Source organism: Caloenas nicobarica, chromosome 10 (genome assembly GCF_036013445.1).
Source record: "Caloenas nicobarica isolate bCalNic1 chromosome 10, bCalNic1.hap1, whole genome shotgun sequence".
NCBI classification, from domain to species: domain Eukaryota; kingdom Metazoa; phylum Chordata; class Aves; order Columbiformes; family Columbidae; genus Caloenas; species Caloenas nicobarica.
In genome coordinates, this window is record NC_088254.1 from 12922014 (window position 1) to 12937517 (window position 15504).

Below are 15504 nucleotides of genomic sequence, written 5' to 3' on the forward strand. Positions count from 1 at the left end.
ATGTGATGACACAAGCTGGAACTGCCACCAAAAGAGGAAACTGCCCTCCCTCCTCTTCTAGCTGCCTGTTTCAAGCCGGTTTTTGCACTGACACAACCATTTGCACTGCAGTGCAATGCACAACATCAAGATTTAATGCCAGTTAACTAACTCAAAAAAAAAAAAAAGTACAACACAAAACAAGCTCATCATCTTTGCCATACTGATGCTTTTCTTTTTAAAAGGGAGGACAGGAATTATGTAATGAAGCTGATAAAGGGTGGAACCCCCTCTGTTACTGTCTAAACTTGTCATGGAACAATGACAAACAGAAGGCAGGAAGGAAAAGATACTCTTGCCGTGCTACTTATCCAATTATATTCATGTAAATCTGTATCAAAGTAAATTTTAAACTTGAAAAATAGATGTATTACTACAAAGCACCTCTCCCATGCATTTGTCATTAAAAAAAACAGCAAGAAGACCTAAACTTCTCCTCACTAAAGCCAAGAGAAGCTCAAACCAATAATTCTAACAACTATTTTTTTGAGTTTTTGTCACTCAAGATTAGATTCGCAGGTATTTTCCTTCTCATAAGAAATCAAATTTTCGAGATGTTACAGTAAGTCTGTTACAAAGAAGTTTATATATGAACATAAACCACAGAGCTCATTTCAAATATGCACTTTTCCATACTTTTCTTCCCTAAATACAGCCTTTTAAAACCAAACAGAAGGTCTAACACTTATAGTTTGGAACTCTGAAATGCAAGTCTGCCATTTTAAACAGAGTATGCTTTCTGTTTAATCAAGTCCATACTTGAGGGCACACATGTTTACGAGAACCTTTGAGGGAAAGAAATAAAACGAGAGAATGTGTTTATAAGACATTGGCTTGAAAATACATTATCCTTCCTGGAATGCAAGCTCCTTATAATCTTTTGTCTGTACATTCGCTGGACAGACATTAGTGTGTCCCACACTAAATACCTAATAAGTCTGCATATTCCATATAAGTATATTCCATATAAGCACTTGCATACATGTGCAGTACAAAAATGTGCTATGAAAAGAAACATTAAGTAGATATCCAGGAGAAAATGAACAGAAGCACTGAAAGGAGAAAATTTTGTCATGAATTGAAAGGAAATTGAACATATTCCCTTTTGCACATAATTAGCCATAAGGAGAAGGCTTGCTGGTTTTCATGCTGCTCAGCCTTACACCTTTCTTCTGGTTTCCTACTCAGCATTTGAAATTACCTGAACTGGCTCTGTTAACACTGCCTGCTTTTGTTCACATGGCTTACTAAAATATTTTGTGTACAGCCCTTGGTTCAGTAAGGAACATGATTAAGTGGGACACCATCAGAAATATTCCTTTATGCTTCCCCTTCAGAGACCTTCAAAGTACCTGCTGGGCCGTTCATCATCATGCTGTAAACCACCCTCCGCATCTTCTGTGAGGTCAGCTCTGTCTGACTACCCTCATGTATTTGAGATCCCAATTCTCGTCCATATGTGGGCTCAAATGAAGTCAGTATGTATCCAGTAGATGTGTAACTTCACTTACTATGAAGCCATTTGCAAGAATAAAATTGTGGACATACTAAATTTTATAGATCATGGTTTTATTTTGTATCCCACGATGCTGACGGATCTCCTGGAAGGTTTTTGTGAAGGTACTGCGCAGTTCATTGAATAACCAAAGAAGTGGGTGGACCAGAAATTTACACAATAAATTTTTCTTAAATGCTGACTGAGCATTTGTCAGAGCAACATACTACTATAGTTTTACCAACTGTTGAATAAATATCTGTCCTAATTACTTGTATCAGCAGCTTCTCAAGTGAACTGGGTGGTTCCTCACTTGTTTTCCTTAACCAGCATCTGCAGTTGACTCAACCCCAGCAGTTGGTGAACAAGGTGCCACCTTGAGCCAAGGGAAGCACTGACAGCAGACAAGGGAAAGAGGAAGCCCAACTTTGGGGAACATGTTTAAGAAGCGCCAACTCGACAAGCGGGAGGCACTGAGGAGATGAACTGAGGGAGAGGAAAGGAGGGAGGCGAGCGAGCCCGCCAGCCCCAGCTCTGTGGAGAACACGCCGAGTGGCAACGAGGGAGATCCACCCATTTCGTCTGTGGGAAGAGAGTACAAGGAGCCAAGAGACGGCTTGCAGCTGGTCAGCCCGTCACTAGGAGACACCGTTCACCCCACAGGCAGTTCTAAAAGGAACGGCCTCAGGGGCGGCGACGGCCGAGGCGGGAACGTGAGGGGAAGCGGCGGCCGCTCGGCTGACCGCGCTCCGCCAGTGCGCGTGCTCTGCTGTGGCGCATGCGCGCGAGGCGCAGTGGCGGCCGGGCCGCGCGGCGGGGCGGGCGCGCGGGAGCGGCTCCGGAGCGCGCGGGAGGGCGAGGCGGGGTGAGTAAGAAGCCGGACGGGGCCGCGCAGGGCAGGGGGGTCGTCGCCCTCTCCGGCGGGGAGAACTTCGCCCAAGTCCGCGATGGAGGCGGCAGCCTTAAAGCTGCTCCCGCTGGACCCGGGAGATGAAGGCACCCAGAGGTGCAGGGTCGGACCTGCCACCCTCTCCTTGCTGGGCGCCCGGCTCGGCGCTCCGCTGCGGATCTCCCTGCCCGCCGGCTGCTGTCTGTGCACGGCGTGGCCCCGGCACGACTTGGCGGACGGGTTCGTGCAGGCTGACCTGACCTGCAGCACCGCGGGGGTCACTGCCGGGGACATGAGGGGCCTCACGCTGGGGGTCGGCCAGCTGGAGCTTCTGGCCTATCGCCCGTTGCAAAAGGTGGCTGTGAAAGTGGTCCTGAAGAGCTCTGCGCTTAAAAAGTCGACTTCCAGACCGGTGTTGCAGGAGACGATCAGAGAACTGCTAAGAAATGTTTATGTTTCACTTCATTATGTTGTTACTGTTGCCCCAAATCTCGAAAACCCCGTGGTGTATATTGAAATACTCTCTGTAGACCCTTTGACAGATGAAGCTGGACTGATAACCCACCAAACAAGCATAAAAATTAAGGAGGTGGTCACTCTTGAATGGTACACGCATTTATCAGAAGACTCTGCAAAAACTTCCATTGCAGGACTAGATGATGTGGAAAAGTCTTTGACAGAGATGATTGATCTGCCTTTCCGCTTTCCAAAGACTTTTAAGAAGCTGGGGCTTTCTGTCCCTAATGGGGTGCTACTAATAGGCCCCCCGGGTGTAGGCAAAACTCTGATGGTAAAGGCAGTAGCAAGAGAAGTGGGTGCGTATCTGCTCTGCATCAGTGGCCCAGCTCTGTATGGTTCGAGACCAGGAGAAAGCGAAGAGAATTTGCGAAGAGTCTTTGAAAAGGGCAGAGAAATGTCACATGAAGGCCCAACCATTGTCTTTATTGACGAAATTGACTCCTTATGCCCAAAGCGAGGAAGTTCAAATAGTGCTCCCGAAGATCGTATTGTTGCTCAGTTGCTAACGCTACTGGATGGTGTAGGTAGCGAGGCGAAGATGGTCATTATAGCAGCAACAAACAGGCCTGATGCCTTAGACCCTGCACTGAGACGACCTGGCAGATTTGACAGAGAGGTAAGCAAACCCTGGTATTCACACAGTCTCTTTTTTTCCCTTCCTTTTTGACATGGAGCAGGGGGCCGTTAGTAAATTTTTTTTAGTGTCTACTGATCATGTTTAAAAGTGGGATTCTGCAGGCTTGAAACGTGTGTCCTGTTTCTTTCTTTATATTGCTGCAGCTTGGGTAAGGTAGGGAGCATGTTTTACTCAGGAAACACAGAGCTCCAAATACTTGAAAGTGAAAAAGAGGAGTCTTTATGCTTCTCCATCATAAAGACATGGACCTGTTCTTGAAGGTTTTATTTTGCTTACAGATGCTTGGCATTACAGACTTAGATTTCTCTCGTTTAAATCTGGGATTGTGACACCTGCTGTGTCAAAAATTCTGTTCAGTAGCAGAGACTGGGTTTACTGTGGAAAACTTCTGCTAGCCTAATGGTCAAATGAAGAAAGAACATATGCAGTCATGCAACATACAGTGCTTCTGCTTGTATTGTTTATTTTGCTGACTAAATGCACTCCTGGGTCATCCAGTTTGGTCAAGTTTTCTGATGCTCACAATTATTATTTTCCAGGATTTCTAGATTATTGAGAGATGTTTTATGGCACTGTTTTACCAGGTTTTTAATAATGTATGAATGTTTATGTAATTGATTTTTTTTTTTCTTTTGGATGAATCTAATTCAGCCCTTGTCATGTAAGGAAATTATTATTTCAGTGCTATGTTGAAATTACCTTAAAATAGGACTTAATGGGCACTAGCTGACAGTCTTATGAACAACTGTTTATACGAGCACTGTTCACTTCGAAAGTAAGTCCAAGTAAAAGGTATTTTCAATATTTATCATTTGTATAGCACTGCTAATAAGTTTCTTGCAAAATTTTTTAGTTACAGTGTAAGTATGTATAAATCTTCGGTAAGCAGTATAAAGCAGAGCCAAACTTGCTTGCGTAGGTCTATAAAATCAGAGGAACATAGTAAAATATCTACTTAAAATTTTTGTTTATTATATTTTATTTAGGTGATTATTGGGACACCAACACTTACGCAAAGAAGATCTATCCTGCAGTTGCTTACATCTACTATGCCGATTTCTACAGACGTTGATTTGGTTAAACTGGCAGAAATTACAACTGGGTACGTTGGAGCTGACCTTACAGCACTCTGCAGAGAAGCTGCCATGCAGGCTGTGTTCCGCAGCTCTTTGGTATGGTTGCAAATTAGTCAACAAGAATGTAATTAATGATATGTGCCACCCTTTCCTCATTAATACTTGGCTTTACTTGCAAAGCTGAACAAGTTCAAGAACTCACAAATTAAAATACTGAAAAACACCAAGTGTGTTATAAATACACTATTTTGCTAGTCCTTTCAGTTGTCACCTGAAAAGACTTTTCTCCTTTCTGAATGAAAAGCTTTGCAGAAAGTTTTTATACTCATCTTTTTAGGATTGTGCAAAGCAGAGATGTTAGTCTTTTTTGTCAAACTAAACCATAATGTCCACCAAAGCTCTCTTTTGAAGCTATCGGTGATTTAGAATTCTACTTCTTAACAATAACTGCAAATTAAAGTTTAGGTTGACATGTAAGTATATAAGTCCTAGTGATAATAACTATTATCATTTGGGCTGTACAACTGAATATAACATTGTTATAGACACAAGGTATAAAACTGCCCAGTGTGCAGAAATTTAACTTCTTAGATATTATAGATATGGAATTAGAGAATCGATATTTCTTAATATCTTCCTATTCTGACTTTTACAAGAATTGTGAAGTATATGTTTGCTGTTGTTTTTCATCTGGAATGGCTTAGCAGAAGTTTAAAGCCAGATCTGCAACATTTCCAGAGTCAGAGCATCTACAGAAAATGGCAGAACCCTCTGTCTTCACTTGGGGATAGAGAGAAGAGGACATCATATTTCTACAACTTCCACCTCCTCCAGATACCTTACAAATAATGAGAGTAATAAACAAAATAGTTTGAGCCTGGTATCCCAGAAAGAAATACATGGACAAATGAAGATAATGAATAAGTAGATGGCCTACTTGCCTTAAGAACTGCAAGCTTCTTTGTAAAATACATCTTCGTTTTGTCATTGCATCTGTAGTTTAATAATTGTATTTTCTAGCCTATTTGATGTAAAGTACCTTATTTTCTCCAGTATGTGGTAAAAATGGATATTAGAACGTTTTTATTTGTATTCAGGAGAATCTAGAAATTGGTACGTGGTGACCCTGCAATTAGAAACCATTTGATTTAGCAGATCACTGCGTAATGGAATTATCATTTAGGGCAAAACAGTAGTGTTCTCTAAAATGTTAATTTCTGTTGTTTTTTCCTGTATAAAAATATGCCATTGAAGAGGTCATATTCTACTTTGTGTCACATCTTTGTGTTTGCAGTGCTTAAGCTTGTTAGGGCAGGAATTTACTTCTTTATTAGTTGCATTTGACCTTTTGTGAAATGTTTTGTATACTAATGCAGCATTATAAGTTATTATGTAAAAATATTGTTAATATGCTTTATCTGGGTTTCTCCAGGATTCAACTGAAATGATGATTAATATCGCAGATTTCCAAGAAGCTTTTAAAAAAATTCAACCATCCTCTTTTCGAAACGCAATTGGACTAACAGAGTGTAAACCTGTCACTTGGGAGCAAATTGGTGGTCTTGAAGATGTGAAATTAAAGTTAAAACAGGTAACGTATGAAATACATTTAGATAAACATGTATTTTTTAATAACTATGTCCTCTGAGGTATTCTGTATGCCATGTTATAGAAATGAATGTAATGAAATGAAGTGTAATATCATGGGAAAATTAGCATGTTTTCCAGTAGCTGAAAAACAGTTAAATAAGCCAGAAAGTTTGCTCATTCCTGAATCTGTCACCAGCCCTTGCATATCATCTCTCAGGGGTTGCCTTTCTGTTTGAGAGGAAACTTTAACAAGGGGGGCATTACGTGAAATGAGTATTCTCTGATTTCAAATTAATGTGTGTACCACAAGAGGAAATAATGCGCTCAGCAATTTTATCGATTGCCTATGAACTCTAGTTTCGTTACTGAGAGTTTCATTCCTTTTTTGTGTATTGACAGAGTATTGAGTGGCCTATGAAATTTCCTCAGGCATTTGCTAGGATGGGCCTGTCTCATCCAAAGGGTATTCTTCTCTATGGGCCGTCAGGGTGTGCCAAAACCACACTGGTGAAGGCTGTGGCCACAAGTTGTCACTGCTCCTTTCTCTCTATAAGTGGTGCTGACCTCTTCTCACCTTATGTTGGAGATTCAGAGAAGATTTTGTCTCAGGTATGTCTATAGTTTATTTTTACTTGATTTTTGTAAAGTACACCTAAATTTTGTTATTGAGAATATAATAGTTAAAGCTCTCGTCTGATTATTAAATAGAAATGGCTTACAGATTCACATTTACATAAGCTGATAATCTAGCCCTAAAATTATACCAGTTTTAAACTTTGAAAGTATTTCTACCATGTTGTTTTCAGTCCACTTAAAAGTTTAAATAAATAGAATTTGCCTATAGTAAACGTAAGCCAGAATGGCTCTTGTTAATCTTTATGAATGTATCTTTAAAGTTAAGTAAGCAAAATACAGAGTATATGTAAATAGGTGTTTTCACTGTAGCTCATAGAATGTGCATATTAACATTTTTCTTTGTTAATTTTAAAAAAAAAAAAAAAAAGGTTTTTCGCCAAGCAAGAGCAAATACTCCAGCAATTATATTCCTAGATGAGATTGATTCTATCTTGGGATCTCGGTCACGCTGCAAAACTGCCTGTGGTGTCTCAGAGCGAGTTCTTTCTGTTCTTCTCAATGAGTTGGATGGTATTGGGCTGAAAGTCACAGAAAGAAGAGGAAGCAAACTACAGCCTGAGGATCAATGTCAAGAACAAAGTGATGAGGAAAGAAAGGTATTTATGTTACCTCTTCCATATAGGAAGAATGATAAATGCTGTCTAGTTGTTTCAAAAAATATCTGTCTTAACCATGTTGTACTAATTTGTTTATATCATCTCATACTCAGCTAGAGTTTCAGGAAAGTTTGAACAAAGATTTCATGGTAGTTGCTGCAACAAACAGACCAGATATGTTGGATGATGCGTTATTGCGTCCTGGAAGGCTAGACAAGGTGATCTACATTCCACCTCCAGATCTGAAGGTGATGTATTACAAATCCACACGTGGCTTTAAATGGAGAGATATTGATTGCCAGCATACTTTAAGAGCAAAGGGGGCATATTTCTATAATATATAATAATTGATGGATGATTCACTGAAGATCAGTCACCAAACTCAAGGTACAATGAAGTTTAAAAAGGAATAATTATATTATATTTGTAATTCAAACACCAGTAACATTTTAATTGGCATATGTAGTTACATTATTGCATATAGAAAACAGATAAAATCTGGAATAATTCTGTATTTACAAAATCAAGCTCTAGGAAGTACCATAACAAATTATCTGTCCTTGCTTCAAATAATTATTGTGCCCTGTTCTTAAGGGCATTGTAGCTCCTTCTCTTGAGCTCTCCACCTCCCCGCCCCCCCCAAAAAAAAAGCGTTGACCCAAAGCAGGCCAAATGTGGACTTTTCAGTCTAAAATACTGTGTTTTCATGAGGTAATGAGTAACTGTGAATAACAGACTTCAATATATGAGCTAATACTTACTGTTATGATTATCTCAATTAATAGCTTTTTATTCACTCTTCCACCAAAACCATGCAGTTTTGGTTTGGGTATTCTTCTGGACTTTCCTTAGTTCTAATTTCAGATTTTGTACTGCTTTGGAGAGGAATTAATTATTGGTTTGTTTGCTTTTGTTTTCTTATATTATATGTACCAACTTACAGGGAAGGCTTTCCATTTTGAAAATCTGCACAGAAAAAATTCCATTAGATACTGATGTGTCATTAGATGATGTGGCAGTCCTGACAGACCTCTTCTCTGGAGCTGATATTGAAAATCTGTGCAAGGAGGTAAGAAATATTCATGGTTATTCTGTGAAATAACCTGTAAATGAAACCTTTCAGTGAAAAAAGAGCGCTAACTCATAGATGTTTCCAAGCCATCTGTAGTATGGATTCTTTCACAGTTCGTAACGAAAATATAAAGAGAACGAACAAGAGTTAGTTCTTTAAATAAAAAAGCTAAATAAGAATAAAGGCTTTCTGTGATAATTTACTAGAAGTTAAGGAACTGTACTGCCCTTTGTTTCACATGGCCCTTTCTAAACCAAGCAGCCATCTAGATGAATTGTGTTCAGTGTACTGCAAGCAACTGCAGCATTTTTAGCTGCAGTTAGCATGTACTGTCAAGGCTAGAGAGAAAAAACTTGAGAAGCCTGCAAGTATTTGAGATGAGTTATATAAAAGAGAGAAGACTAGGAAGAAAACCCAAATATATAAGTAAACAAGGATATGTGGTCTAATCCAGACAAAAAAGTGAATGACAAAGTTACAGTAATCTTATATGATGTTTATCTGTTGTTAACTAACCATAAATTATACAATGCTGTTTTCAGATGCTTTACCTAAAATTTGATTTCATGTAAAATATTTTAGAATACTTACAATAACTTCTTTGCAAATTAAAACATGATAAGCACTTCAAGGTTGTGTCTTTTTTTTTTTTTTCCTTTCAGGCTGCTTTGTTGGCATTGCAAGAGAATGGACTTGAAGCAACTGCTGTAAAACACGAGCATTTTGTAAAATCATTGAGGACTGTAAAACCATCCTTAAATGTAAAAGACTTGGAATTTTATGAAAAATTTTATAATCAAGTATTAGCTTCTTGAATCAAAAGGAGTGATGTGGCATTAGGTATTTTAAAATATGTTATGAAGACTGCACTGGCTTACATCTTCCCTGCTTTTTGATACTGTACTTACTGTAGTTTTCAGGGTGTATGAAATACAGTAAAATTTCACTTGTGAAAAACATGTGATTTCAATAATAGAGAATAAATAAAAATATTGTTTCCTTTAGCTAGGTTTGCACCTGATCAAATGAGTAATTAGGATACTTGGATAAAGCGCTGTGGAACAGCTTAGTGTTACTGTAGATTTTCATAGTTTTCAGTACAAACACTGGCATAATAAGGATTTTTAATTTAAAGTGTGAAGTCTCAGAAGGACAGTGAATATCTTAAAAAATAGAAAAGCCTTCAGAATGTTAAATACGAGGAAGTAAATCCCATACTATGTAAAATGTAAGATGTTCTATATGTGTGAAGCTACAGCCTTTCTTTCTTACAAGCAGATTCCAATATATAGTGGCAGTGAAAAGGTGGTCAGTGCTTAATACTTTGTTGTAGGTTTGGGAGTCTGAGGGTTTTTTTGAATAATTTTAGATCAGTTACTGCTTACTGTACAAACATTTGGATTGAGTAAGCAGATAGTAAGTCTGTAATCAAATAATATAATAATTTCTTCTTTAGAGAAGGGAGTTTGCTTTATAAGAGTTTCCGCAGAATTATTCTTCCCACCCAACCATTCTTTGTTAGTATATTTTTGTAGGTCATCTAAAATACACAGATATGTCAAAGGAAATTGTTATTACAATTACATAAGTGTGCATTTTAACTTAACAGGGTAGGAAGGTTTTGATTTTGTTTTTTCCCCCATGAAAATGCTTGTGAGCTAAATACTCCACTGTCAAAGATAGTTTCTTATTTCAGCTGAGGTTCTTAAGTTATAAACACATTAAAATATTTTTTCTCCTCATAACAGGAATACTAGGGACTGCACTGCAGTATGGTTTACAGCGAGGTGGATCACAAAAGGAAGTTCCAAGGCAGTTAGCGATTGTGGAGGGCAAAGGGCAGTAGTAGAAGCCAGTGTAACCTGGGAAAGGGTTCAGATATGACTGTCCTACAGCTTGGTAGCTTTGATCACCATTTCCTAAGGAAGGGCTATTGTGCTGCTTTATTGCTGGCAACAGGTACACTAGTGCCACTGAATTTCCCAAATACCCAAAGGTTTCTCAACAGCAGCACTGCAAGATGAAGTATGAAAACCTTCCAGGTAACTCTTTGTTTTGCTTTCCAGTTAGAATTCCTAGACCTGGAAGTTGTTAGGACAGGGAAATGCTGTGAGCTCCTTTGTTTCAAAGGTGATGCTGCTTAACTTCTGTACTCGCTCCCTAAAAGGACCAACAGAGCTAAGTCTGCCCTGTCGTGTCCTCTTCTTGCTACAGAGGGCCAGCAGACCATGCAGCAAAGGCAACTTCTACCTCTCGCTTTCCCGTGGCCAGACGGAGAAACAGATTCACAGGAGCAGTCTGCTGGTACTGTGTACCTCTAGCCTGGCCTTGGTAGGCGTTTTTCTCAGACAAAGGGTGGTGGGAACCTGGGCCAGGGTTCAGCTTTTCTTGAAAGAGAAGGGGACAGACTGAAATGGGGCTCCTGGTTCGGTCACTACACGCCCTGCCAAGAGGCGCCCAGGGTGTTACCCATGCGTTTGCCTGGACACGCTGTTCTTCAGGCAACTGTCCGCAGAAGGGGACCAACAAGAAGACAAAGGAGACGTGGGGCGGGAAGGTTTGAGCTATGCACGAACGAGAAGAGCTGCGGAAGGAAGGCGGGACGAGCACACCCCGCAGGCCGGCAGCTCCTCGCTCCGCTCCGCCGCGCCTGCCCGCCAAGGCCCGGCGGGCGGCGCTGCTGCCGGCGGGCGGCTCCCACCGCGGGCCGCTGGGGGGCGCTCTGCACGGGGCGCGTGCCGCGAGGCGTTGCGCGACCGCTGCGCGATCGTTCCGCCCAGGCGGGTTGGGGCGCAGCCGAAGCGCTCGGGCGTTGCTGGGCGTATATAAGGCGGAGAGCACGTACCCCCCGCGCTGGTGCCCGTCGGCAGCGCTGTCGGTGCTTCTCCGCTCTGCCAGGTACCGGCGGCGTCGTGCCTTCTCCTCCGGGTCCCGCAGCCGGGGGGTCCCGGCCCGGGGCGCGGTGACAGGGAGCTCTTTGTTGCAGGTCTGCAGCCGTAGCGAGGATGAACTCGAGCTTCTTCCACATACTAAAAACAAAAAAAGAAGTAAGTTTGCCAGAGGTGTTGGTTCTGTGCCTGCTGCCTCTAGCAGGTACCCATTTAATAACGAGCACCTGATAGAGGAAAGCAAGGGATGCGTGTAATCTGAAATTCATGCGTTAAAAGTGAGCTGGTATAAACAGTAATATAGAGGTAATATACCTTCGTGTGTAATTGTACCTTAATTCCTTGTAACTCTCGCTCCTATTCTAGGCTCTGTAGCCAGGACACTAGTTCTTAAACGCTTCTCTCTGTTTTATGTCTTTCAGCTCATTCCCCTGGCTGGAATAGTGTCCTCTGCAGCAGTTGGGGCACTTGCTTTTTGTGCCTATTCCCTATTCAGCAAATCTGATGTGATGTAAGCAAAATACTTATTGCTTGGAGTTTACCCTAAGCTTTTTCCAACAGAGGTATTTGGCCATTATGTTTTGCACCAACAAAAAAAAATCCATGTGGTTGTTCCAGACTGTTATTAACGACTAAGATACCTGCAGATTGTAAATACTGAAAAAGTTAATTAATTTGGAGTGTAGTCCAAATTGTTTCCTAGCTTTTGATTTAATAGATTATATTTTTTCTTTGTTTTAGGTGTAATAGGTTTTAAATGTTCTATGAAGATTTTCAAATAATCTGATAGGTAGACAACATGCAGATATGTTGCAACCAGGCTATTGACTTGTATATAAAGAACAGCATTTGATAATAGGAACTTACAATAAGTTAATACTTTAATAGCTTGGGTAGTAATTGGTGCTAAGTCCCATACTCTTCAAGCTTTTGGGAATTTTTGTAGTTAAGTAATTGGAATAGACAATTTAGGTGTCAGAGTAAGAATCCACTTACTTTTTCTGTGCGTCTTTATTCAGTTTTGATTTTTCAGCTTGCTTCCCTTACGATAAAACATTATACTTGAAGAATGCTGGCTTTTTTGGTGCTTTGCAAGCTGCAAATAAAGCAAGCCCTCATTGATTCCTCCCTAGAATTTAAAACAGAAATGCACAAACCTTTAAACTTGTGTTTCAGGGAAGTATTTACATGAGTAGTTCTACTGATTGATAGACCGCTCATATAAGAAAAATGTGTGCAAGATCACACCTTAATATAGTACCTGTTTTGATTTATCTTTTCTTAAAGCCTTAACAAGAGTGGCAATCCAGAACCATGGGAAAATGTCGATCCTACCAAGCCTCAGAAGGTAATTTGTACAAATAATATAGTCAGTACAAATAGCATATATTTCCAACGCAATGAATAACTTTATTTAAATGTATAAGAACTAGGAAAATATTAATGAGGAAAAAATGTAAAGCTGACATACATCTATTTAGAAGTGGAACTTACTGCTTAATTCATTATTTTATGTAAAGTATCTTCCCTGTATTACTTAATGATAGAGATTCAGCTATTACATTCTAGGTCTGATCCTAAATTTATGACATACTTGTGGTTGGTGTTTCCCCTCCCCAACATGCATTTACTCAATCCCATAGATAACAGTGGAAATTTGTAGTATAGAATAAATGCTGTTTACCCTTGCCTTGTTCCTGAATTACAAAATTGACTAGAGTACTGCAGCCTGAAGGAGAAAAAAGATTAGTTTAGCAGAGCATCTAGAATAAGGAAAAATAAAATTATTTGGCATTCTTGCTCATTTAATATCCAAGTGATTTTTTTTCAATAAATTGTTAAATATGTCATCAGTTGCTTTTTTTGGTTACTTCAGAAAATGTAAAGCTACTAGAAATCCTTCTTCACCCAGAAGTTGATATATGATATGGGCAGGGGTGGGAGTGGAATAAATGGTCACTGGGATTTTGCTGATTTCTTTCATATTTTCATTTGAATTTCTTCCAGCTACTAACAATCCATCAGAAATGGAAACCTATAGAAGAGCTGGAAAATGTCAGAAAGCTTACGAAGTGACAAGTTTCTGTTGCCCAAAAAGGTACCCTATGAATCTAGTGGAATCACTTCTGCACAAACTTGACTACTGAAATCAGTGTGCGGAAATGCTTCTGCTACATTTTTAGGGTCTCCCTGCATTTTTTGGACTCTGAATGAGGACTTTCATGTTGCCTTAGAAGTTGGCATACACATCCACACAGTCCAAAAGTCTGTCTCAAATATTCATTTTCAGTAGGCATTTGATGTCAGATGCTGAATATTCAGAAAGTAATTATAGATGGAAAAGGCGTCCACACTATTTGTAGAATTTTATTTTTCTCAAAATACATTAATTTTCTAATTTTATATATTTTAAATTAAATATCTTTTAATTTTTTACAACTTCCCATGTAAATTCCATAAATGGAGATTACCTAAAAGCCTTTCTAAATTGAAATTACTGGTCTGCTCCCATGCTATACTGTATTTCAATGCTGTATACAGACCAAAAAGTCGTAACAGCCAGATGATGTCTTTGTATGGCAATATAATGTCATAAAGTATACTTGCATTCGTTCTCTATGTTAGATGGAATGACAATTTAAGTTAAAACTAATGTTCTACTGCTAATACTAAAACATGTTCTCACCTCACTGAGGAGTCCAATAGGTTATTTAAGGGTACATTTGAGACTGCAAGATTAGAGCACAAGTGTAAACATGGCTAAAAGAGAATTGGAAGTTAGATTTCTGTTGTATTCAAATATTGTTTGTATTTAAATTTAGGAGAAGTTACTAGAATTAGGAAACTTAAATTATCCAAACCTAATTACATAATGTTAATTTCTTGTTCTTGTGCAAGGAAGTTTACGTGCAAGCTCAAATGTACTGCACAGTTAATACTTTCAAGCATTTCTATATACGTGCTATTAGGAACATCTGCTTTAAAAAATATAAAATAAAATATTAAAATTAGGAATGACTCTATGAAAAGACAGTTCTTCGTTAAGCATCTGCACGTTTTTTTTATGGGTTGGCTGGGAAAAGAATGTAATGTGCAGACCCCCAGTAAATTTATGAGGCAATATATGCATCCAATGGTAGAACAGTCTTTTGTGGTTATTTTCTGTATGTGTCCCCTTCCAAGCAGTTTCACAATATATTATACAGTTTCTTTTACAACTGATGTTTAGAATGCTTATTACTTTCTGTGAGGAAGAAAGCAAAAGTGAAACAACTGCTAATGGGAAAAAAATCCCCATGAGTAATAGTGGCGTGTTTTATGTTACCCTGCTGCAGCAAAGACAAAATTTTAGTAGAGCTGTCTCCTGAATTTTAAGGTAGCTTTGCTTCAGAAGCTTTACGTTTTCTTCGGATTTATAGATGCTAAGAAAAAAAAAAAATACCACAATCCCATACTTGTGTGCAAATGCATAAATATTTATTGAGTAAGGATGACTCAGCAGCATTTATGAGTGAGAGAACTACAAGACTTCAGAATCCATTCTTAGCGTTCATTTTAAGGAATGACATTACAAGATTATTAGATAGCATATAACCACAAAAATCCAGTGCTCTGAGGAATACAAGTTTTAAGTATTTTAATAAAAATATGTTAAAATGTATTCTGTATGTTATTCTGTATTTCCATATTTTTACTGGACTGTATCAAACAAAACAAAAAAGTGCTGTGTTCTGAGTTGATTAATGAATTAAATGAGTTATTGAGTAAATCATTTGTATGGTCTGTAAATACTATGCCTAAGTATCTGTCAACATTAGGGAAATAAGTGTAAGTTAATTTAATGTAATTTTTGTACTTAACTACTTTTCAGTGGTGTCTTCCAGTAGCACGTTAAGCAGTGTAACTGACATCAGGCAAGGGTTGTTGCTTCTTTCATCCTGTGTGGAAGCATAATAGCAAAGGTAATAGAATGTTTTGCTTGGTTAGGTGGTTTGGTGTTTTTTTTTAATATTGATTTGTGGAGAGGGTATTTACATGTGAGAAATCAAAATATTTTTCTGCACTTC

At 39.0% G+C, this 15504-nt stretch overlaps 2 protein-coding genes across 3 annotated transcripts; both read left to right on the forward strand.

The window, feature by feature from the left end:
• Positions 1-2425: 2425 nt before the first annotated feature.
• AFG2B (AFG2 AAA ATPase homolog B) lies at positions 2426-9519 on the forward strand. The gene is made up of 8 exons (XM_065641690.1): positions 2426-3558; positions 4566-4751; positions 6088-6246; positions 6645-6854; positions 7250-7477; positions 7591-7725; positions 8421-8546; positions 9212-9519. The coding sequence occupies exons 1-8, from the start codon at positions 2482-2484 to the stop codon at positions 9362-9364; spliced, it is 2274 nt and encodes a 757-aa protein (XP_065497762.1). The 5' UTR covers positions 2426-2481; the 3' UTR covers positions 9365-9519.
• Positions 9520-11416: 1897 nt separating this feature from the next.
• Positions 11417-15237, forward strand: C10H15orf48 (chromosome 10 C15orf48 homolog). Of its 2 annotated transcripts, XM_065641963.1 has the most exons (5): positions 11417-11447; positions 11536-11596; positions 11860-11948; positions 12725-12785; positions 13445-15237. In XM_065641963.1, exons 2-5 carry the CDS (start codon positions 11555-11557, stop codon positions 13511-13513), a joined length of 261 nt encoding a protein of 86 aa, XP_065498035.1. In that variant the 5' UTR covers positions 11417-11447; positions 11536-11554; the 3' UTR covers positions 13514-15237. The 2 variants fall into 2 exon arrangements, with proteins under 2 accessions (XP_065498035.1, XP_065498034.1); XM_065641962.1 differs by having other exon boundaries at positions 11423-11596.
• Positions 15238-15504: the final 267 nt, after the last annotated feature.

Bases quoted from the DNA above. Each gene is read 5' to 3' on its own strand.
- AFG2B (XM_065641690.1), top strand. From the start codon at position 2,482: ATGGAGGCGGCAGCCTTAAAGCTGCTCCCGCTGGACCCGGGAGATGAA. The intron at 3,559-4,565 runs GTAAGCAAACCC...TATTTTATTTAG, and splicing joins CTGGCAGATTTGACAGAGAG to GTGATTATTGGGACACCAAC. The intron at 7,478-7,590 runs GTATTTATGTTA...TCTCATACTCAG, and splicing joins AAAGTGATGAGGAAAGAAAG to CTAGAGTTTCAGGAAAGTTT.
- C10H15orf48 (XM_065641963.1), top strand. From the start codon at position 11,555: ATGAACTCGAGCTTCTTCCACATACTAAAAACAAAAAAAGAA. The intron at 11,949-12,724 runs GTAAGCAAAATA...CTTTTCTTAAAG, and splicing joins TTCAGCAAATCTGATGTGAT to CCTTAACAAGAGTGGCAATC. The intron at 12,786-13,444 runs GTAATTTGTACA...AATTTCTTCCAG, and splicing joins ATCCTACCAAGCCTCAGAAG to CTACTAACAATCCATCAGAA.